The 24871-nt window shown below is 41.0% G+C and overlaps 2 protein-coding genes across 4 annotated transcripts in view; one reads left to right on the top strand and one right to left on the bottom strand.

Moving 5' to 3' along the window:
• Positions 1–1180: 1180 nt before the first annotated feature.
• On the bottom strand, positions 1181–3686 carry LOC125260692 (putative nuclease HARBI1). Its single transcript, XM_048179174.1, has 3 exons — positions 3535–3686; positions 3206–3421; positions 1181–2141 (listed from the first exon to the last, which is right to left on the bottom strand). Exons 1-3 carry the CDS (start codon positions 3684–3686, stop codon positions 1181–1183), a joined length of 1329 nt encoding a protein of 442 aa, XP_048035131.1.
• A 1471-nt stretch (positions 3687–5157) lies between these two features.
• The window catches only part of LOC125260279, a 46086-nt gene continuing 26372 nt past the window's right edge, over positions 5158–24871 (top strand). Inside the window, exons 1-8 of one of the 3 annotated variants that reach the window (XM_048178564.1) lie at positions 5158–5178; positions 6520–6582; positions 7931–8632; positions 11742–11783; positions 13791–14492; positions 17342–17661; positions 21212–21337; positions 21834–22256. In XM_048178564.1, the coding sequence (XP_048034521.1) occupies positions 6576–6582; positions 7931–8632; positions 11742–11783; positions 13791–14492; positions 17342–17661; positions 21212–21337; positions 21834–22256 (2322 nt within the window). In that variant the 5' untranslated portion in view covers positions 5158–5178; positions 6520–6575. Of the gene's footprint in view, positions 5179–5527; positions 5759–6519; positions 6583–7930; positions 8633–11741; positions 11784–13790; positions 14493–17341; positions 17662–21211; positions 21338–21833; positions 22257–24871 lie in introns of those variants that run through there. The other 2 variants (XM_048178561.1, XM_048178562.1) reach the window with 2 other exon arrangements.

The raw sequence follows: 24871 nt of genomic DNA, 5'->3' as shown, positions 1-24871 counted from the left end.
CGCCGATGTAGTTTTCAGTCAGAACACTTTTCACACTGCAGGACTTTGAATCGCTGACAGGTCCAGATATTTAGCATGCCAAATATCTCACGGGTGTCGGCGACTCGTCGGCGATTCTCTCAGATCGCGTCTTTGCTCATTCACACTGCGTGATTGTCACTCACGTGAACGAGCACCGATTTGCCTGTGATTTCGGGCATTTGTCAGCGATTTCTCAAAACCTGTCGGCGAGCCAAAATCGGGGCTAAAATCGTGCAGTCTGAACTCGGCTTTAGTTTGTCGTGTCGACGTCATTGATTTCGCAGCAGCTGGGATGTGTTCTATTCAGAGCTATCGACCCTATAGCCTATTTCTTTCGAAGGTTTCACCATCCACTTTAAGTAATTTGGATGACTTAAAGTCGAGGTGCTAGGTTTTACACAATTTGCTTTCTTCATTACAAATTATTTGAAACGATATAATAGCGTGACGATCGCAATTATTCTCCCTTTGAAGTGCCCTCCGAAAGGATTATTTATGCCGGTTGGGACGCAGTCTTGGTTTCGTTTGTGCGAAGAAACGGTGAGTGTGCAAGTGAGTAGCTTTGTTAAATTCCCAAAGACAAATTGTCATATAACAATATTTTACAAAAAGGGGTTTACCCTTAAATATTAAATTGTATCTGTACTGTAGCATTACACATATACGCAACACATGCAGTGCTTAGCGCTAAGGAAACGTAGGCAGATTCAGATTTATTTTATTCAGACATTTAAACATTTAACAAATGATGACATAAATCAACATAAAGTCTGAAAAGGAATAGGCAGAAGCAAAAGCTTATTGCGCCTATCCTAAATTAGCCTATAGGCTATAGGCTAATTTACATACGTTAACATAGGCTAATTTACATACGTTAACATAGGCTATTTAAAATATTACATACTCAAACCACAATATTGTTTGTCAATGAATGAAGAAAAATTGTATAAATAAGCAGTTTTGTGTAGTAGAATATAATATTCTCATGGTGTTATAAGAAACAAATACATATTTATTGTTTGCAAAAGTATTTAAGTGAAGTCTGCTGGGGGAAAACATAGGCAAATAAACAACATTATTTACAACATTATTTTATGTCAGATTAAATTAAACAAATAATAGAAAACACAGTATCCAAACTGTAAAATACTGTATTAGCCTACCATCCAAACATATTCTGAATTAAAAGTTCTCTGACTTCTGCTCCTGCAGGATGCATTCTGCCTTGATGTGGGTTCAAAGGATCATCATCATCGTCATCATCATTAGAAACAGCATCTTCCTCACCATCGGCTCCAACGGCATCAACTTCCTCCTCAGGAAGCTGGACATTTTCCCTGACTGCAATGTTGTGGAGAATTGCAGTAACCACAATAACAGAACAGCTTTTGGTGGGGTTTAGCTTCAGGCCACCACTGGACTTGCTGATGCAGCGAAAACGTTGTTTCCACAGTCCTATAGTCCTCTCCACTATAGAGCGTGTCCTTCCATGGGCCTGATTAAACCTTTCCTCTGCAATGGTGGCTGGATGCTGCACAGGTGTCAAGAGGTAGGGGCGAAGAGGATATCCACTGTCTCCCAGGAGCCAGCTATCACCAAAGCCACCTTCTTCAGCCATCTGGCAAATTGCCGAATTGGCCCATGCAAAAGAGTCATGTGTGCTTCCAGGCCATTTTGCCACAATGTCAGTGAACATTCCCTGGTGATCACACACTACTTGAACATTAATGGCTGGATAGCCCTTCCTGCAAATGGACAAGGGCTCATTTACCTTAGGGCTTAATACTGGGATTAGGGTGCCATCAATGATGCCAATCACTCTGGGGATGTTGTCAAGATCATAGAATTGTTGATTGGCCAGCTGTATTTCCTCGGGAGTTTTGGGGAAAACCAGGATGCTCTTCATCAGCTGTAAAAGCAAAGGTGTTACTGTTGTCACAGTTTTGCTGACTGAAGACTTGCTGAGCCCCAGGCCATCACCCACCACCTCCATAAAACTTCCAACAGCAAAATAACGCAGTGTAGCTAACAACTGCACCTCTGGACTTAAGGCGTAGTTTCTTCTTGTTGCCCTCTGAAGGTGTGGTTTTACTATCTGAAATAATTCAAGGATCTTGGTCCTTGGAAGATGGAATTTTCTTAAAATTGCATCATCAGATAGTAAGTCAAGAGGGGTAAAATTTGTCCTTATGTGGGCATTTATATAAACTGATTGACTTCTCAGTCGCCTTCTGTGCTCCAGCTGTAAGAATCTTTGTAAAGCTGCCATTGTTGAGCACTTGAAAAACACATACACACTGTTTTATTAGGAGAGGCATTAGTACACCTGCTTTTGAGTTAATAGAAACACCTTGGCTAATAATCATTCTAAATTAATTAAATTACTACAATTAATTATTACCATCTTTGATTTGTTATAGTAATAAGGTACAACATTAATATATTGTATATGTTGATTTGCTTTAAAATAGACTGTTGTCATTCTGTTATTTCATAATTTTCATTCTTCTCTTAAGAATAGTCTTAGTACTTAAGAGTGTTTTGTGTTATGTTTGGCTTATATTGTCATTGATGATATTAATGTTGTGAATGAACAAAATTTTCATTTACTTTATGGTCTATGTGATGGTGGCTCACCACTAAGTAATAAAATCAAAGTTCCATTTCATATGTTTCATTATCAGGCTTGGTCACGTTATTCAGGTATTTAATAAAGGATGACATGGCATGGTAAACATGCTTCAGCTTCACTCAGTAATGCCTGCATTTTTATATGGCATTAATATACTACTTTGAGTCAAGTTACAATAGTATGCTCTTTTCCTCATATTAAACTGAATGCCCAGTGTATTAGAAAAGCACTTGAAATACATATTACAAAAGAGTATATTTGGCCATAACATTTTTTATTTATTTGTATTTCAGTTCAACTGCTGAAGAGGTTTTAACTTCATCACTCAAAAACAAATTGAATGCCATGCACCACATAGCTTCACCAGAGCCCCATTTGCCAGAAGTGAGGCATGATGGCCAACAATGTAGCCAAAAAAAAAAAAAAAAAAAAAAAAGAAAAAAAGAGGGTTACATCTGTGGATCTAAAAAAAAAAGAAAAAAAGATTACATGGCTGTCAGCCACACATGATTTGACTTTCCATACTGAGTAAATAACACAATTTTCACTTACTGTCGGTTGGTAGAAACATGGTTAAAGAGGGCTTGCTGGCTTGTTGTTGCAGGAGTTTCCAATTTAGCCCTCCTATAGGCCATAACCTCCTGATGATGTTGGCCTTTCTGCTCCTTCAGGGCCCTCAGTTCTCTCCTGATTCCCTGGAGTTCAGATAATTTCTTCTTCTCCGACTGAAGCAGCTTCTCACTGCAGCCACAACGTCCCCTGTTTCTCCTTTGGCGGGAGATTAATGGCTGGTTTTCTGGAATGCCAGAACGACGTTGCCCAGCACATGAGGAGGCCTCAGACTGGAGGGGAGTCAGAAGAAGGAAGCAATAGCCCAAGACCAGGACTCATTGCTGATGTTCCAGGGGCAGGCTGGAGGGGTTCTGATGTTCCAGGACCAGGGTGGAGGGGGCCTGATGTTCCAGGGCCAGGGTGGAGGGGGCCTGATGTTCCAGGGCTCAATTTTGAATTCAAAGGCCTGGTTGACGCACATGCATCTATGCCTCCAGGGATCCCTTCCAAGGCCTCAGGCCCTAGGATGGCCAAAACTCTCTCTTCCTCTGCAGTCAGAGGAGGAACGGAGTTGATACCCCCACCAGTCTTTTTTGCTTCCCTTCTACGTGCTGCAGCCCTCCGTTTTGTCACACTTGCGAAGTCCGTCCACTTTTTTCTAACTTCTTCTGGGCTTCGCTCATAACCATAGCCAGCAGCATTTATTTTTTGGGTGATTTCTGCCCAATTTTTTTTTTATCAGCATTTGTTACACAATTTTTCAGCTTTGAAAATAGCTGTATTTTTTTATTCTCCACCTCCTCCAAAAGAACTGTAACTTCATTTTTTGAAAATTGTGGTTTTCGCGTCATTTTCATATAGGTCATATGAACACATAGCTGTATGGCAAGGGGACTTAAATAGGTAGGCTAATGATCTTAAGCAAAATATGCAACAGGTGTACACAATAGTATAACAATCACAGTGATCATTGATCAACAGTAAAACCCATCATTTATTTTCATTTTAATTGTGCTGATCTATCAATATTCAATAAGAAATTAATAAATATGAAATTGTGAAATTAATAGTTATAGATTTTTGGGATCAGAGAAGACAACATTGTGTTTATATATGTTTATATTTTATTGTGCAAAGAATGAATGTTGAGTTGTTAACGTAATTACTCCACATCGTCACCGCAGTCAAAAAGAGAAAAGAACCAAATTTACAGCAGGTGGCGATATGTGCTCATAGCACCAGTCCGCCATTAGATCGAAGAAGAAGAAGAACATCATAACGACAGCTCCAACCAATGTGGTTCAAACCATGGTTTTGCGACACAGGTACCATGGTTTCGGGAAACAGTAGTGACTAGCTAGTTGATTTCTTTAAAGATGCATCGTACTATGGTAGTTAAACCAGCGAGTTGCATCATTGTACGGGAAACGCACCCCAGTCTAGCAGTGACAGCTAGCGTAACTCTGTGGTTGAATGTGATTGAAAAATCCGTCCCTTTCTCACTTTTGGTGGTGCGTTGCCCTATTGCCCTAATAAAGAAACCGCCCCTGTTCATGACTTAAAGCAGAACTAAGCAAGATTCGCGAAGCTCCCCCTACAGTTTCCTTCAGTGAATGACATAAATACTCCAAGCGCAGCTCTGGACTACAACGACTACAACACTCGCCAGCGCAAATACAGTACAAGAAAGAGGAGGTGGGTAATTTGCAAATACAGTACACTCGATGGAGGTGGGTAATTTTCGAAATTGTCTTATAAAGACATAATATATACATTGTTTTTGAATTACCGTAAAGCATTTTGTCACTCTCGCGTGAACGTGAACATGAGACGAGATTGTTTCGGGTCGGTGCAGCTCAAGTTGCAAGTGCTGTATTCTGGCGTAGACGTGCCAGAGGGGGTTAGTGCTCGCCTCAAACACACCACTACAAGTCAATTAACCATCGTAAGGACTTAGAAAACTATTTATGAAGGTAAAAAAAGTTACTTAGTTCTGCTTTAACTTACAACAGAACAACGACGGTCATTGCTCGTCGTTTCTTTTGCGCTTTATTTCATCTATAATAAAGTAATTATGCAGCACGCGTCTGAAAAGTTTCCTGTTTGTTGTGGTCGTAAAGACACAGTTCTATATAAACGCAGTGTTTTACTCAGCGATGTTTTAAAAAAAAAAAATAATATATATATATATATATATATATATGGTATTTTAAATGTTCTGTTGGTGGTTTGTGGAGTAGCATCACCCGGGAGGGATATTTTTTTTTATCCCCCCCGGGGATAAAAATAGTTCAGCAGAGGCAGGGATACATAGACCAGAAGGGGGGAAATCCCCTCCTCCGCAACAGACTGAAGCGCCTCTTGAACTGGTGTTATTTTATTTTATTTTTTGGTTGGGGCATTAGGCCTATACTGTCCTTCATCAAACTTCTCAATCTTCTCGACACATGATAGGCTACAGTGTTCTCCTCTCATCTTCCGTCTACGGTTTATCGAACAAACTTTCGCTTTCAGTTTTGTTACGAACATGTAGGCTAATGGCTTCTAGTTCAGGTAAGGATCAAATCAGACCAAATAAATGTGTTTAACATGATAAATAGCCTACCATATTACCGAACGGCAAGTATTCTTTTATTTTATTTATTAAATAATAGGCTAGCCTACAGTAAAAGTGTAATAAATGCTGAAAAATATCTCGGTGCAGTAGGATCACGGAAATGTGCATTTCTTTCATTGTAATCCAGTGCGCGGTTTGTTCAAATACGTTTTCTTTTTTAGGAAGGCAGAATAGTAAGAAAAAGAGGCAGATAAATGTGATCAAGAATAATAATAAGGCAAAGTTTGTCACCATGTGAAATCATAAAGCAGCAGTTTTCAGTAACATCTCATTATATTAATCACTTCCTCAGATGGTGTACTATTTTATTTTATTCACTTTTGGCATTTCTCAACACTCATATAGGGCTACTGCACTATTTTACTCATATTGTAAACAGATTCGTAAAAAAAAATTGAGTATGTTTTTCAGAATAAAAAAGATTAGGCCCTATGCATGTGCTGAAAAAAACATTTTGAATAGGAATAAAAGGGGAAATAAAAAAGAGCATATTTAACAATCGATATGTGACTAATCTTCAACACACATTCCCTTCAGAAGATAGATATGGTCATATACTGCAGCCATTCCTGACAAGAGCCTAAATAAATCTGATGCAATGAGAGGGAAAATAAAAATATATTAATAGTTTTTTCTTCTTCTTCTTCACAATATTGTATTTAATTTAAATTAATTAAATTAATTATTTTATCAACAGGGAACAGAGGTCTGCAAAGACAACACAAAGATCTCCCAGACCAGGAAGCCAATAACATGAGTGGTAAACAAAACAAAACAAACAAACAAAACAAAAAAAAAGATTGTGCAGATGTAAATAGTATTAAAAAAAAGAGAAAATGTGTTATTTACTTATCCCCATTCATTCATTTTCCCGATTGAATTGTCACATAGGTTGCAAAAGTGCATTCTGCAAAGAGTAAGGTGGAGATCCGTGTTGCATTTGTTGAGTTGCCAGATTGCACAGATTAAGTAAAACACCGGGAAGACAGTATATCCTTTTAAGTGAAAAGCTCTATTTGAGGGATTTAAGCTCTTTGCATCACCCAAAGAAAAACACGTTTTCAGGATAAATAATGAGCGGGCCAATATCATGACGATTATTTGTAATCAATCAAGAGAAGCAGATATCGTTATTGCGATTAAAATACGATTAATCGTCCTCCATCTCGTCCTCCGTCTCCTGTTCTCCATTCCACATTGATCCCTTCACCTGCAAAGTCAAACTTCTGTTATCCTTCAGAAAGTGCTTGTTCATTCACTCACCTGCATCCACCATTTACCTGTGTTCGTGCCTCTGTCTAATAAACAACATCTGTGTTCACTTAACTCTCTGCCTCCGTCTGTGTCCTGACAACAGCAGGAACAGTAATATTGTGAAATACTTTTACAATTTAAAATAACTGTTTTCTATTTGAATATATTTTAAACTGTAATTTATTCCTGTGATCAAAGCTGAATTTTCAGCATCATTACTCCAGTCTTCAGTGTCACATGATCCTTCAGAAATCATTCTAATATGATGATTTGCTACTGATTTGATTTATGATTATTATCAATGTTGAAAACAGTTGTGTTAAAAAAATATCAGGATTATTTGATGAATAGTAAGTTCAAAAGAACAGCATTTATCTGAAAAAGAAAGCTTTTGTAACATTATCACTACCGTGTAGTGATATTGTACCATGTTAAAACTTTTATTGAGCAAGGATGCATTAAATTGATCAAAAGTGACAGTAAAGACTATTAGAATGATTTCTGAAGGATCATGTGACACTGAAGACTGGAGTAATGATGCTGAAAATTCAGCTTTGATCACAGGAATAAATTACAGTTTAAAATAGAAAACAAATAGAAAACAGTTATTTTAAATTGTAAAAGTATTTCACAATATTACTGTTTTTGCTGTATTTTGGATCAAATAAATGAAGCCTTGGTGAGCAGAAGAGACTTCTTGTAAAAACTCTTACAGTTCATAAACTTTGGACTGGTAGTGTAAGATTGTGTTAACATCTCCACTGATCTGGTCCAGTACCTTCAATCTGAAATCTGACATCTCTGTTCATGGATCACGGGTCGAGTTTTACTGTTATTTGTGTTCTGTGTTCCAGTGAGTGATTTGAGGATTGTTCTGCTGGGGAAGAATATAACAGAAAACAACAGAGTGGGAAACTTCATCTTAGGAAGAGCAGCGTTTGAGAGTGAAGCACCTGCTGATGTAGAGCTGAACATTGAGAAACACAGAGGAAAACTGAAGGACAGAGACGTCACAGTCATCAACACTCCTCACCTGCTGAGGCCAAATCTGTCAATCACTCAGATCACACAGCGAGTGAAAGAGTGTGTGAATCTGTCTGCTCCTGGACCTCATGTGATCATACTTGTACTGCAGGAGAACGACTTCAGTGACAATAACAGACACAGAGTGAAATATGTGCTGAATGAATTCAGTAAGGAGGCTCCTATACACACTTTAGTGTTGACTGATGAGAGAGAGATAAACAGTAGCTGTATTCATCAATTAATAAAGGATTGTGGAGGTGAACATCTTCAGTTTGATGAAAGAAAATCAGGTTTACACTCTGAGATACTTGAAAGAGTGGAGAAGATACTCAAAGAAAACCAGGTCCAATTTCTTATCTCTGACTTGTGTGAGGAAGCAGGAGAAGAAACATCAGAAGATGGAGAGAAGAGGAGATCTGGAGGTTCAGTCACAGCAGAAGAAGAGGGAGATTTTGATCATGAAGATGATGGAAAAATCAAACAGAGAAACAAAGAGAAAAAGGAAGTCGCTGCCCAAAGGAAAACCTTGTGTAAGTTTTGTTGGCAAGAAAGTTAGTTTAACCCACACATACACCACTCCTTTTAAGAGAAAGACTAATTTGAGAAAATAAAAAAACAAATGTTTATAATGATAAATTATATTAAACAGTATTATCATTTTATGTCTACTGCAAACTCAGTAAACTTACAGATTAAAAACATTTTTTTTTTTATGTGACTGACTATCAATTTGTGGAGATTTGGTAAAAAATAAACTGATAATAAACATTATTACTGTAACAATGTTAAAGGCTCATGCAAGAAAGAATTGGGAACCAGCGAACGATCAAAGTAAAGTTTAATCATAAAATAAACAACAAATTGAAAGTAATAAACATTAGGGCTGGGAGAAAAATATTGATTCACCTATCGCTTTTTTTTTTTTTTTTTTTAAGATTTTAAAGATTTTTTTTTTATTCCAGAATCGATATTAATTCAATTAAACTTCTTTATTTTAGTCATTGCTTATAGACGAGGTGGACAGAAGTTACCCACTTTTCTTCAAAATGTGTCGTTATCTATGCGTGTCAAGTTTAAGTGGATGAGAGAAAGCGATGTGAAACTACCCAGCGCTGAGGCAGCGTTTGTGAATGGTTCATGTTCTCTCTGTGGGAACAGGACCATTGCGATGTTGAGATCGAGACTCGACTACTTGAAACAGTGTAGAGTCTCCTCTGTCACACCCCAATCTAGTTCATCTTTTCGTGAGAGGACTACTTTGGCTGGTGGCCAGGGTGAACTGAGGGTCACGGTGTGGACTTCCCCGACGAGTCAGACTTGGGCCACACCCTCCTCACTTCCGGTTGAAATTCCTGAGCCTCCTACTCAGGGACCCAGTGTTTCATTCGGGCCCCCGGAGGACGACCAAATGTCGATTCCCTCATCACAGGGCAGCCTTGAGTCCTCGGGAGATGAGGATTCGGCTGCGTTGCCTTCCTCTGGGATGACAGTGTTGCCTGAGTCTGATGGACGGGACCTCGACTTCAGTGGCATGTCAATTGCCTCGAGTTGCTAGCAGTTCGGCTTGCTCTGCACCACTTCAGGGTCCTGCTGAGAGACTATCACGTCCTGGTCCATACGGACAACACTGCGACTGTAGCATACATCATCTGTCAGGGAGGTCTACGCTCCCGTCGCATGTCTCAACTCGCCCGCATCTAGGTCACTTCGTGCCATTCATATCCCGGGCAGACTCAATTTTGCGGCCAACAAGCTTTCTCGGCAACAGTCTCACCCTGGGGAGTGGAGACTCCATCCCTAGTCGGATCAACTGATTTGGGAACACTTCGGGGATGCTCAGATAGACCTGTTTGCCTCCCCAGTCAATTCTCATTGCCAGTTGTTTTACTCCCTGACCGAGGTAGGAGGGTGAAGATCAGGGAGGACGAGGAGCAGGTCCTTTTGGTTGTGCCATATTGGCCTGGCCGGACCTGGTTCTCCAAACTATCCCTATGAGGAAGAGCCTTCTCTCTCAGAGATGGGGCACCCTCTGGCACCCACATCCTGATCTTTGGAACCTGCATGAGTGGACAGGTCGCGGAAAGGTTAGGTTCCTTGCCACCTCAGGTGATTGCTACCATCACTTAGGCTAGAGCCTTGTCTACTAGATAGGCCTATACCCTGAAGTGGGACCTCTTCGTCTCTTTATGTTCTTCTCGTCAAGAAGACCCCTGCTCCTGCCTGGTCGGGTCAGTACTCTCCTTTCTTCAAGAAGGGGTTGGAACGAAGGCTGTCTCCTTCCACCCTTAAGGTCTATGTGGCTGCTATTGCGGCTAGGAGGCTTAATCCACCTCGTCCTCTTGGGACCTCACAGTGGTTTTATCTGCATTGCAGAGGGCTCCCTTCAAACCCTTGCTTTCAGCTCCCTTCAAACCCTTGCTTTCAGTAGAGCTCAAGTTTTTGTCTACTCTGAGTGTTTCCTCCTGGGCACTGATGCATGGCGCCTCGCTGACAGACATCTGTAGAGCTGCGGGCTGGACGACACCTAACACATTCACGCGATTCTATAATCTTTGTGTAGAGCCTGTGTCCTCTTGGGTACTCGCCTCTTCGGGCAGTAGTAGGACCTGCTCGGTGTCATTGCTTGCTGCGCCATTCTACTCTACGGACTGGATGTGTGCGCTTTTTTCCTCAGGTGAGTTCCACAGCTAGAATCCTGGGTTCCTCCAGCACTGTTGATGTCTACACTTCCATGCATGCCCCTTCGGTCTGCCCCTGTGTTGGACTAGGTGCCACCATGTGTTGATTCTCCTCCCTGGGTAATCCTACGTGTTCCACAGTAAGTCTCCTTCGGGTGCATGTGTCTTCCCTTGCCAAGCCACTCGCCATCTCTGATGTGTAATCCCACCCTGCGGGCTGGATACCTCAGAGTTCTCCCTATCACCGTTATGCTGGTTGATTCCTTGTAAGACCTCCTTGAGCAGGCAGTTTGTTAGCATATTCCTGTTAGGGTATACTTCCCAGTGTATTCTGTATTTAGTGTAGTCCTTCGCTCGTGCTGAGTCTCACATCAGGGTGCTATCACTTTTACAGGTCACTGGAAGACAGCTATTGTGGCGTTTTGTAAGGGACCCCATTCTTCAGTCTATTCTGACATAACATTGAACGTGACCGACTGAAAGAGAACGTCTAGGTTACGTATGTAACCCTTGTTCCCTGAAGGAGGGAACAGAGAAATTACGTCTCTTTGCCGCAATTGCTGTTCGCTGAAATGCCGGGTCGTTGGCTCGGCTCCTTAGAGAAGACTTTAATGCGAGTTGCTCGCGCTGCTCCATATGTACCCACACTGCACACAAAGACAACACAAAGATCTCCCAGACCAGGAAGCCAATAACATGAGTGGTAAACAAAACAAAACAAACAAACAAAAAAAGATTGTGCAGATGTAAATAGTACTGAAAAAATGTGTTATTTACTTATCCCCATGCAGGCAATGAACTTTTGTGTATTCTGAAAGAAAGAGTATAATACTGAGGTGGAAAAATAAATGTTGGCAAATTGTTCTTTTTGTGTAAATTATTTCTTTAATAAATAAAAATAATAACAGAATTTGGTAAAAGAATTTGCCAAATTTTAAATTTCATGTTGTTTTATTTGCAGTTCAAAGTGGATGTGGAAGTCTACCTTTTGAGCGGCCTGATAGTAAGTCAACAAATATGATAAATCATAATATTGAGTACTGCAAATATCAAAATCCTTGGGAAACTGTGTGTCATTTTTTAATGTTTTTAAAAGAAGTAAAAGAAGCAACGCTACTAGAGCTGCACGATAATGGTTAAACTGATAATCACAATTATTTTGCTCAAAATCATAATCACGATTATTTATCACTATTATTCTATCAAAAAGGCTAACGTAGTTATGGCCATTTTGCACGTTCTTTACCAACCTACACTTCACCCAAAAGGCCTATAGGTGGCACACCGACTTCATTTAACCAACTATGATAACTTTGTTAGATGGTAAATCAATACAAAACACATGGTTTTGGTGAACACTTTGTAATCTGTATTCACATTTAGATTTGAAAGCAATACAGTTCGTTTGCAAATGAGACAAACCACAGATTCAGATTGCCCTGCAAATTCGTAAAGCAAAGAACGATGCTTTTTGATATATATATATATATATATATATATATATATATATATATATATATTTATGGTGGCTTAATGTACTGATTATTAAGTATTTTTCTGTATAGCATGCATTATTAGTATGGTGTTCACTAAGTTTGGTTTGTTAATAACACTGTCTTAGTAAATTAAGCCACGCTAAGCTTTTTCACGTTAAGCATTTTAGAACATCCCAGTGGCGATATGATCAACTGATTAACATTATGAAAACTGGTAAAACCTTTAGGAACTTCTAAAGATAAAACAAAGAAACTCCTAATATTATTTCCAATAATTCCAAATTATGTTCATTTTCCCGATTGAATTGTCACATAGGTTGCAAAAGTGCATTCTGCAAAGAGTAAGGTGGAGATCCGTGTTGCATTTGTTGAGTTGCCAGATTGCACAGATTAAGTAAAACACCGGGAAGACAGTATATCCTTTTAAGGGAAAAGCTCTATTTGGGGGATTTAAGCTCTTTGCATCACCCAAAGAAAAACACGTTTTCAGGATAAATAATGAGAGGGCCAATATCATGACGATTATTTGTAATCAATCAAGAGAAGCAGATATTGTTATCGCGATTAAAATACGATTAATCGTGCAGCCCTACCCGCTACTCACCTGAGATTTCCGTGTCTCCATCTCGTTAAGTGACTGTTCAGAAAGTGCTTGTTCATTCACTCACCTGCATCCACCATTTACCTGTGTTCGTGCCTCTGTCTAATAAACAACATCTGTGTTCACTTAACTCTCTGCCTCCGTCTGTGTCCTGACAACAGCAGGAACAGTAATATTGTGAAATACTTTTACAATTTAAAATAACTGTTTTCTATTTGAATATATTTTAAACTGTAATTTATTCCTGTGATCAAAGCTGAATTTTCAGCATCATTACTCCAGTCTTCAGTGTCACATGATCCTTCAGAAATCATTCTAATATGATGATTTGCTACTGATTTGATTTATGATTATTATCAATGTTGAAAACAGTTGTGTTAAAAAAAATATCAGGATTATTTGATAAATAGAAAGTTCAAAAGAACAGCATTTATCTGAAAAAGAAAGCTTTTGTAACATTATCACTACCGTGTAGTGATATTGTACCATGTTAAAACTTTTATTGAGCAAGGATGCATTAAATTGATCAAAAGTGACAGTAAAGACTATTAGAATGATTTCTGAAGGATCATGTGACACTGAAGACTGGAGTAATGATGCTGAAAATTCAGCTTTGATCACAGGAATAAATTACAATTTAAAATATATTCAAATAAAAAAAGAGTTATATTAAATTGTAAAAGTATTTCACAATATTACTGTTTTTGCTGTATTGTGGATCAAATAAATGAAGCCTTGGTGAGCAGAAGAGACTTCTTGTAAAAACTCTTACAGTTCATAAACTTTGGACTGGTAGTGTAAGATTGTGTTAACATCTCCACTGATCTGGTCCAGTACCTTCAATCTGAAATCTGACATCTCTGTTCATGGATCACGGGTCGAGTTTTACTGTTATTTGTGTTCTGTGTTCCAGTGAGTGATTTGAGGATTGTTCTGCTGGGGAAGAATATAACAGAAAACAACAGAGTGGGAAACTTCATCTTAGGAAGAGCAGCGTTTGAGAGTGAAGCACCTGCTGATGTAGAGCTGAACATTGAGAAACACAGAGGAAAACTGAAGGACAGAGACGTCACAGTCATCAACACTCCTCACCTGCTGCAGCCAAATCTGTCAATCTCTCAGATCACACAGGGAGTGAAAGAGTGTGTGAATCTGTCTGCTCCTGGACCTCATGTGATCATACTTGTACTGCAGGAGAACGACTTCAGTGACAATGACAGACATAGAGTGAAATATGTGCTGAATGAATTCAGTAAGGAGGCTCCTATACACACTTTAGTGTTGACTGATGAGGAAGAGATACATAATAACGCTATTCATCAATTCATACAAGAGTGTGGAGATGAACATCTTCAGTTTGATGAAAGAAAATCAGGATTGCACTCTGAGATACTTGAAAGAGTGGAGAAGATCCTCAAAGAAAACCAGGTCCAATTTCTTATATCTGACTTGTATGAGGAAGCAGGAGAAGAAACACCAGAAGATGGAGAGAAGAGGAGATCTGGAGGTTCAGTCACAGCAGAAGAAGAGGGAGATTTTGATCATGAAGATGATGGAAAAATCAAACAGAGAAACAAAGAGAAAAAGGAAGTCGCTGTTCAAAGGAAAACCTTGTGTAAGTTTTGTTGGCAAGACAGTTAGTTTAACCCACACATACACCACTCCTTTTAAGAAAAAGACTAATTTGAGAAAATAAAATTGTTTAGCAGGAGCCATTGTCAGAAACCAAGATCTGGGGTAATCCAAAAACACTGAAACTTTGACGAAGTTTCTCAATGGTATCTTGCGATGTTGACAAGTTCATGGGGTAAATGTCCATCCACTTAGAATGTGCATCTACAATCACCAAAAACATCTTTCCCAAGAAAGGGCCTACGTAATCTACGTGAATACGGGACCAAGGGATTGGGTACAATTACTCTGGCTCTCCAGAGGACACAGCCATCATGCGCACTCAATTCCAGTTTCCTCTTATGGTAGGGGTTGAATTGCAGCCCAACTTCATTTGGCCATCCCCTCAGTACATAATTGCGAACTTGAGAAAGTAACACATCTTTGTTTGTCCAGTTTTTGAGTTGCGTGGAGCTGATTGGTTCGAACTCCAGCATGTCCAACATCAAAACTTGACTTGACTTACTTTGATCTTGTTCCACTTCCAGAAGGGGTAGCCTGCTTAAGGCATCTGCATTTGCATGGTTGTCTTTGGACTTATACACCATCGTGTATTCATAGGCACTTATCAGCAGAGCCCAAGGGGAACCCATCTGAGGAATGGGTTTCTTTTCTGCAAAAAGGAAAATCAGGGGTTTATGGTCTCTGCAAATAGTAAATTTGCGACCATATAGATATTTGTTGATTGCCAAAGCTTCCTTATCCAACTGAGAATATCGTTGCTCAGCTGGCGTCAGAGTGCGGGACGCAAAACCTATGGGTTTCTCAGTGTTATCTTCCATTCGATGGGGAAGCACAGCTCCCACACCATAAGAAGAGGCATCACATGAAAGAATCAAGTCTTTTTCTGAAGAATAGTGTACCAACACATCTGTGGACTGTAGGAGTTCCTTTGATTTTTTTGAAAGCTTTGGTTTGTGACTCACCCCAGGTCCATTTAGTATCTTTTCTTAACAGCATGTGGAGGGGAGCTAGGATACTGGACAAATTGGGTAGGAACTTCTTGTAGTAATTCAACAATCCTAAGTAGGCTTTCAGTTCAGTGACATTAGTGGGAAACGGAGCTTCCATCAAGGCTTGCACTTTGTCTTTTAGTGGGTGTAACCCCTGAGCATCTACTAGATGACCTAAATAACGCACTTCTTTTTTAAGAAATTCACATTTGTCCCTTTTTAAGCGCAATCCAGCATCTTGAAGCCGAGTGAGCACGGCATCCAGTAACCAGTATGTCATCAAGATAGACCGCAGCATGAGTTAATCCTTGCAGCAACCCTTCTATGGTTCTTTGAAATATTGCGGGCAAACCCAAATGGAAGATGATTGTAGGTGAACATCCCCTTGTGGGTGTTAATGTTGAGATATTGCTTGGAATTTTCATCCATTACAATCTGCAGGTAGGCATGACTCATATCCAGCTTTGAAAATGATGAGCCCCCAGACAAAGTTGTAAAGAGATCTTCCACACGTGGAATGGGATACTGTTTCAAAGGCGATGCCTGATTTATAGTGAGCTTATAATCACCGCATAGTCTAATGGAACCATCAGGCTTGAGTATGGTTACGACCGGCGCTGCCCATTCTGAGAACTTCACAGGAGTGATTATGTTTTCATTCAGCAGTCTGTTAATTTCCACATCAACCTTAGACCGCATAGCAAAAGGTACAGACCTGGGACGATAGAATTTTGGCACCGACCCTGGTTTAACATGTATCATAGCTGTCATCCCCTTGAGTGTTCCTAATTCCTCTTTAAAAACTTCCTCATGATGCTGAAGTATTTCTTGCAATTTTGCTTTGAGGGCATCCTTATTTCCCGTTATTCTCACATTTCGGATTTCTCCCCAACACAGCGTTATCTGTTCTAGCCAGCCTCTGCCCAGCAAATTAGGTCCTTCTCCCTCAACCACAATGAAAGGAAGCTTTTTTCTCTGTTGGTGATACATGACGTCCACATAAGCGGCTCCTATCACCTTAATAGGCTCACCTGTATAGATTTCCAGCTTTATCTGTACAGGTTTCAATTCCGGGCTCAGTGGTTCTTTCCATGTGGCTTTGAAGCAGGCTTTGTTCCTGACTATCCCCATCACAATTCCATTTGCCTCAAAAAACTGCTCAAAAATCTCACAATATTCCTCCCAGGTTTGACTCTTTGCATCAAAAGCTGACAAAGTTCCAATGGTTGACATTTGCTATATTTTTTCCTCTCACCTCAAGTTTAGAAAAACATCCGCCAGAACTTTCACTTTAAATCACGTCTGTCATCCACGACTGTCCAGTCATCCATATCCATTGATCCTCGTCGCCAAAAATATGTGGTGTCGTGCCGATTAAACACAAAAGGCAAGAATTCCCGAGAAACGGAACTCTTTAATCTCCAAGAGAAGCGACAGACAAATGTACAATGTTAGCACTCACTCAGAAGAGTTACCTCATATGGAAAACAGCCATATACATAAACATAGTCCCCTCTTGTGGCCATTAAGTGCATTGCACTCCAACATTAACTATTGCAGTAAGGATACCACATTTATAATGATAAATGATATTACAAAAACAAATGATATTTGAAAAAGGACGTAATCATCCTCTGCTTTTTTCTGGGGTGAATTTTACCTCAGACTGCCAAAGAGAAAAGAAGTGAATAAATGAAAGAAGTGAATGAAAAAGAAGTGAATGAAGTTACGGCATCTGTAGACTGTGCTAACCAGCTAAACTTTTACCCTATCCATAAAAAAATACTTTTAGAATTATCCAGCAATGTAGATGATATATTGTCATTACTTATCTTTTCAGCCATGGCGTCCTCCAGTGATCCTCCAGTGCTCTGTGACTTCTGTGATGAAAGAAAGCAGAAAGCTGTGAAGTCCTGCCTGACGTGTCAAATCTCTTACTGTGATGATCATCTGGAGCCTCATCTCAGAGTCCCACGTCTAAAGAAACACACACTGATCAAAGCTGTGGAAAATCTGGAGGATTATATATGCCAGAAACATGAGAGACCTCTGGAGATGTTCTGCAGAGATGATCAGACGTGTGTTTGTCTGTCCTGCACTGAAGGAGAACACAGGACTCACAACACTGTTCCTATAGAGGAGGATAGTCGAGAGAAGAAGGTAATGAGTTTCAGACAAAACACTTTAAACTCATTTGTTAATTTGGTAAATAAATTATGTTGCCTCTTGTTCAATTTGCAATTTTGAGCCAGTTGTAACAGTTCAAAAACCACACGTCACAAGTGACATGAGGCCAATAGATGAAGAGAGAATTTTCATTTCCTTCTATTAAAAAGCTTTATCATATTATTTCCATCTGATATATAAACCTAAACCTAGTATTCTTTAACAAAGTGCCTGAGTCCATTACTGCAGTGTTTCTCAACTGGTTTGTCTGTGGGACCCACATTTTCTCACAGCCATTAAGCCACAACCCAAAGTTTTAGGAATTTGAATCAATTTATTTCTCAACAATGGTTTATTACCGTCCCACTTTACTTTACATAAATTATAAGAATATCGCTAACACGGTTTAATAAACAGTATACGGCTATTAAATAGCAGTCCCAAACTAGTGTCCTTTCAGTTGGTCATGTTCGACATACATCAGTAGTGCCTGGGTGTTCAGCATGCTGAGGCAACTTTTGTGGATAGCTCATGTTCTTACTGCGGAAACTCAGTGTTGAGGTCTAGTTTTCTCTGGCTCCGATCAGGGGAGCAGCACGTCAGCATGTAGGAAGGGTGACCTGAGGATCACGGCTCCGCGGGCCCCTATCCCCTTAACAACACTGCAGTCTGTGGTGTTACCAGAGGATCGTGGTGGGCCCTCTGTTAAGCGACCATCTGTTTCCTTCTGTACACCTGCGGATGAACAGATGTCGATCGCGGCATCGGAAGGTGAACTTGAGTCCTTGGGAGAAGAAGATTCGGCTGCGCTACCTCCCTCCACGAACCGTATCGTTGCCCGAGCCCGATCCCGATCCCGAGTTGACAGCTATGCTTTCCTGGGCCACCGAGAAGGTCGGGTTCGTCTGGAATCCTCCACTGCGTCCCAAACCTTCTTGGCTGGACGATTGGTTTCTCAGGGTGGCCCAGTGCTGGTTCTCAGCATCCTGCCCCGGTACCATTTTTTCCGGAAGTGCATGAGGAGGTGACCAAGTCTTGGAGAACGCCGTATAGTGTTCGTGCCTGGCCTGGTCCCTCTTCCGCCTTCACCACTCGGGATGGCGGGAAGGCTAAGGGTACGCTGGGATCCCCTAGTTGAGTGAGCCGTTGCGATGCAACTGTGTCCAACCGCTGCTGGCACGGTGAACCGTGTCTCCCATCCTGGGCCTGTAAATTCTCGCCAAGCTTGACGGAGGAAGCTTACAGAGCCTGTGGACAGGCCGCCTCTGCCTTGCATGCCATGGCCCTGCTACAGGTCTATCCGGCCAAAGCGTTCATGGACATGCCCCAGGGTGGTCTTGACCAACAGCTGCTGGGGTAGCTGCACACCGCCACCGACCTCGCCCTCTGGGGAACTGAGGTGATGGCTCACTCCATTGGTCAAGCGATGGCTACGCTTATTAGTCCAGCAACGCCACCTGTGGCTGACCTTGGCAGACATGAGGGAGACCAATAAGTATCAGTTCCTGGACTCCCTCCTGCTAAGTCTGCAAAACAGCAGCTTCCACCCGCCAGACAGCAGGGAGCCGGTCACTGACGCAGCGCCTAGCCCGCTCAGACCCCAGCCAAGCCAGGTGGCAAAAGAACAAGGAAGCAGCCCTGAGACAGGCAACCTGGAGGAGAGGATGTCAGCTTTTTGGGAGAACTCTTTTTGCCCTCCCTCTATACCCTCTTGGGATCTCTCCCTGGTACTTACATCTCTCTGGAGTCATCCCTTCGAGCCTTTGCAGTCAGTGGAGTTAAAAGTACTGTTCCTGAAGACCGTCCTCCTGGTTGCATTGGCCTCAGTTTAGGGGTAGGGGACCTGCATGCATTTTCGGTTGACGAATCGTGCCTGGAATTCGGGCCTGGTGACTCTCACGTTATCCTGAGACCCCGGCCTGGATATGTGCCCAAGGTTCCTACTGCCTTCAGAGATCAGGTAGTGAACCTGCAAGCACTGCCTTCAGAGAAGGCAGACCCAGCCATGGCTTTGCTCTGTCCTTTCCACGCTCTGTGCCTGTATGTGTATAGAACGCAAAGCTTTAGGACCTCAGGTTTAAGAGCTCACTCCACTAGAGGAGTTGCCTCTTCCTGAACGCTGGTCCCATATGTGTATTGTCCATGGTCTAACTCCATACGGTGAGCCCGTGTCTTTCCCTTAGCAGAGTCAGCTCTGCTGTCACCTGTAAAATGAGTCTCCCCCTCTAGGCTAGAGCCATCCCAGGGAGTCCATATGTGTGCTGCCCACGGTCAGTCCATATGTGTATTTCCACATAATGCCTCCCCCTCTGGGTAGGTTGTGGCCTCCGCAGCGTCCCCTATGGGTTCGCTTCCCCGGTGTTGTTTAAGTCTTACTGTAGTGGGTTTTGCAGAACAGCAGTAGACTCTTGGTGTAAGCACGCCCCCTTCTCCACCTTAAGGTGCGCCGGGTGGCTGGAGCTTACGCTGGGCACTGGAAGGGGTCAGTAACTGGCGTTTTATTTGGGATCCCAATACGTCGGTCACTACTGATGTGTGTTAAACGTGACTGACTGAAAGGGAATGTCTCGGTTACGTATGTAAATTCCCTGAAGGAGGGAACAGAGACGTACATCCCGTCGCCACAGTTCCTGTGCCTTCGCTGTAGTGTAGACTCAGGTTGTCTCCTCTGCAAAAAACAGAGTGCGATTGCATCTGCTTCCGTATTTATACCCACCTTGCAGGGGCGTTATGAACATTATGCAAATATCACAATTGCATTGGCTTGTTTAGCTTCACTCGAAACTGATAGGGCTCTTTGGCGATATCCCAATTCGTCGGTCACTATTGACGTACATCTCCATTCCCTCCTTCAGGGAACGAGGGTTACATATGTAACTGAGACATTTTTAATAATACAATAGTCACCAGTCATCAGAAATTTGAGATAACACACTCTATTAGTTACAAGTTACCACATGTAATTACTATAATAATAACAGAACATTCTGTATAATTACAAGTAACTAACCCTAAACCAACCCTAACCCTAACTCTACAGTAAGTACATGTAGTTAATTAATATTACTCAGTACTTATTTCAGTAAGTACAAGTATGTAACTATGATGTTGCATTTCATTTGCTCTTTAGTGACATACAGCACACTCAATTAAATAGTGTGCTCTATAAGCAAAGAACAACTTCTGACACACTTTAAAGTTCATTTTTCTGAGAGACTAGAATAATGACACTGACATATAGCCTAAAATCTCATCTGACCGCAGATACTGAATCAAGATAACGTGTTTTTCTAACTCACATCTTCCAAAATAAAAGTCTCGCATCATAAAACATATAGAATTAAGTTTTTTGTTGTTGTCTCTTTGATGACACTCTCTGTGACCCACCCAAAACAATTACAACCCATCAGTTGAGAAACACTGCATTACTGAGTGAATAGCCTTACTTTAGAACATGTTTTCTTGCACTTGGCACAAGCTTTGCGATCTTTATCTTTAAGTGTTACTTGAACTGAATCCTCCTTTTTTTGTTTTTTTTTTACAGACTCTCACCTCCAATGACAGTTTCCTTACTTCATCTCGAACCGTCCATATTTCAAACTGGATGATTATTGGTCTGGGTGTCCTGTTGGTAGCAGTGTTGATCATCATCTTACCTAAACAATACACTGTGAGTATGAGTGTGAGTGCGTGTGTATTGGTTTAAGAGGGGTGGTTTCTTCAGCTACTTCTTGAATGATATGATGGTCTCAGCAGTTTAAGTGGAGCTTTAAATAAATAAAGGATTTCAATAGATCTAGAAGAGTAAACAAAGTTTCAGTTTAAGACAACAAAAAGACTAGTTTGGATATTATTGTTGGTTGTTTAATATTTATATTGTAAAACAGTTGTCAATTATCATTATTAAATGTTTACCTACTTACATCTTACCTCTACTCACCATTAAAAACTGAAGCTCTTTGCTGAAATTCACTGTGAACAGTAAAGCCCGTCTTCTTTGATTTGATTGGTCATCTCAGTCCTTTTGACATTGATGAGCGCTATTAGAACGCAGAGGCAAACCAGCTTAAAAATATAAATTTTAATGTAACTTGGGGGGAGGGGACACAGATAAAGAGAAATCATCCAGTGTTGAGATCTTCACTGATCTAATCCAATCCATTTAGGGATGTCAGTCTGAGCAGCTGAAGATGAAGGAACAGGCTGAAGATCTCATTAAGCTGAAGCAGGAAATCACTGAGCTGGAGATGATAAAGGGACAGCAGAAAGCAGCAGAGAAACAGGCTGAAGATCTCATTAAGCAGGAGCAGGAAATCACAGAGCTGAAGAGGAGAAACACTGAGCTGGAGATGATGAAGGAACAGGCTGAAGATCTCATTAAGCTGAAGCAGGAAATCACTGAGCTGAAGATGATGGAGGAACAGCAGAAAGAAGCACAGAAACAGGCTGAAGATCTCATTAAAGAGCTGCAGCAGGAAATCACTGAGCTGAAGAGAAGAAACACTGAACTGATGATGATGGAGGAACAGCAGAAAGCAGCAGAAAAACAGAATGAAGATCTCATTAAGCAGGAGCAGGAAATTACTGAGGTAAAGCAGCTCTCACACACTGACGATCATCTCCACCTCCTACAGGTCTGTGAACATGTTTCATCAGCCATCATGTACAATATTACAGAACAAACACTGTTCCCAATCCTAGTTAGCTACCACTCTAACTGAACAGAATGAAACAGTAATAAAGTTATTAAATAATTAAAACAAGACTGGAATTGAGAATGTTTTTAATTATTTAATAACTTGTTTCAGAAGCACTGACTAGGAAAAAAGTACAGTGCTGTGCAAAAGTCTTAGGCACGTCAGTATTTTCACCCCCCAAAAAGATTTTAAGCCAGTTATTTATATCTTTTGCTGTAGTGCGTCAGTAGGAAATATCAGTTCACATTTCTAAACATACATTTTGCCATTAATTGTAGTAATCCAGTGATATTTTTAAATGCACAACAGCCGGTGCTCCACGCAGATCTGATCTCACCATCAAATCCATCTGAGATTTATAAAGAAACAGATGAAACTGAGACAAACTAAATCGAAAAGAACTGCGGCCGTGTCTCTAATACGCTTGAAGAAACCTTCCTGAAAAATGATGTGCAAGTGTACCCGGACAAAAGCTGTTTTAAACACAAAAGGTGATTACACCAAATATTGATTTGATTGTTTCTTCAAGCACCTTGGAGACACGGCCACAGTTCTTCTGGATTTATCTGTCTCGGTTTCATCTGTTTATTCATGTAATCACAGACAGCTATAGCTGATATTCTTCAGGTCAATCTTATATTCATAATCACAAAATCAGTTTGCGTGTGGAAAGCAATTATCATTGTCTTTGTCCTTTTAACATCAGGCTGTCATCACTCACATGACAGCGCTAGTCAATGCATTAGTCAGTTGTGTCACGTAAGATGTTAAAATTACATTGATTGTTTAAATTACAGTCAGTTTCTATATAAAAGTCTTTGTGATTGATTAACTCATAACGACAGGTTTTGCCGCCATCTCATGGTGTATTAATGTAACTTTCACTGAAGTCAAAATCACTAACGTTCTCTTTCTTAATACCAAAAAGTATGATGTTATTTATATTTGAACAATAATATTATAACCATTAGCCATTACAACAGTATAAGAAGTGAAATAGGAAATAAACACAAGCAAACATACAAAAGCAGCGCTCTAGTCAGTAAAGGATTTATTTTCAATGTAAATTAATATAGCCCTTTAGCCAAATCTATTAGCTCTGGAACAAGTAATAAATTAATAAGACCAAAGATTGCCATTTTGATATACCTAAAACGAATTATACGTCATGTTTAATCACAATCTACATAAGAGCCAGGGGAAAATTCTTGAAGGACTGGCCGATATGAAGCTGTTCTCTACGGGTACAGGACCGCTGACAGCCTGGAGCTCACATCTCCAAAAGTGTCTAAACAAATTTTCAAATAGGCTTTATGTTTACATATAAGTTGCATATCTGAGATCTAAACAACTATATTCGTGCCTAAAAAAAACCACATTCTATTGCAAAATAACGTACTCGGTTATAAACGTAACCTCGGTAACCAAAGCCTGCCAAAATGGGCGGGACGTCTGGCTATATAAGTGAGAATTTCGCAATAGGATTTCAGGTCAATCAACTGAAGTGATGACACTGAGACGTACAGTCCTGTGACGCGGCAGCAAACGCAGTACTTGTTCTGTATCTCAGGGAACCAAGGTTACGTTCGTAACCGAGTACTTTCACCTTTCGATACTTCACTCATACTGCGTATGTGGAACGAATACAATCCCACCATGCCATGGGAGGGAACGACTGAACCTATCTTGGACACCAGAGGGGCCAGAGGATAAGTAAGGAGGCCAAAGCCGTCGAACCCTCATGTTACACATGCTAAGAAGGGAGCTGGCTACCTTCATTAAATGAGCATGACTGATGGGGCTACTGGGGGCCATCAAATCATACTGAAAGGACCCGAGCGTGTAACGCCGGAACATCCAAGATATACAGCTTGACAAAAGTGGACAGCGCAGACCAGCCAGCCGCCTCACAGATGTCTTTAATAAAAACACCACTAGAACAGGCCCACGAGGAAGCCATACCTCTAGTGGAATGGGCTTGTACTCCTATGGGGCAATCGAGGCCCATAGATGAGTAACATATAGCGATAGCTTCCACTATCCAATGTGAAAGCCGCTGCTTTGTGACCGGAAACCCATTGGTGCGGCTGCCAAAGCAGGCGAAGAGCCGGTCAGACTGCCGAAATGGCTTTGACCGCTCAATGTAGGTCCTCAATGCCCTATTCTGGGCAGAGTGAGTCCAACTCACGCTCGCTTGCCAAATGAGGTAGCGCTGATAGGGTAATGACCTGTGCTCTGAACGGAGTCGAGAGCATCTTAGGGACGTAGCCATGCCTGGGTTTAATGATGACCTTCAAGTCGTTAGGTCCAAATCTGAGACACGCAAGGGCTCACAGAGAGGGCCACACTTAGCCGATGCTAAAACCAGTAGTAGAGCAGTATTCAGCGACAGCGATGCCGGTTCCTCCGGGAATGGGGACACCAGGCAAACTTTTGGGTTTCTCTTCCCTGATTCGTCTGATGACCTGAGGGATCAGAGCGACTGGGAGAAAAACATAGAGGAGGAG

This window comes from Megalobrama amblycephala, linkage group LG24 (genome assembly GCF_018812025.1).
Source record: "Megalobrama amblycephala isolate DHTTF-2021 linkage group LG24, ASM1881202v1, whole genome shotgun sequence".
Classification (NCBI taxonomy): domain Eukaryota; kingdom Metazoa; phylum Chordata; class Actinopteri; order Cypriniformes; family Xenocyprididae; genus Megalobrama; species Megalobrama amblycephala.
The sequence above is the reverse complement of the archived record's forward strand: the minus strand, read 5'-3'. Positions and strand labels throughout refer to the sequence as shown.

What these genes read in the sequence shown, in the direction of transcription:
- LOC125260692 (XM_048179174.1), bottom strand. Translation starts at nt 3,686, where the DNA reads ATGTGCGTCAACCAGGCCTTTGAATTCAAAATTGAGCCCTGGAACATC. An exon ending in AACATCAGCAATGAGTCCTG is followed by an intron (nt 3,422 to 3,534) that starts GTCTTGGGCTAT and finishes CTCCCGCCAAAG; the next exon opens with GAGAAACAGGGGACGTTGTG. An exon ending in CATGTTTCTACCAACCGACA is followed by an intron (nt 2,142 to 3,205) that starts GTAAGTGAAAAT and finishes CCATCTTCCAAG; the next exon opens with GACCAAGATCCTTGAATTAT.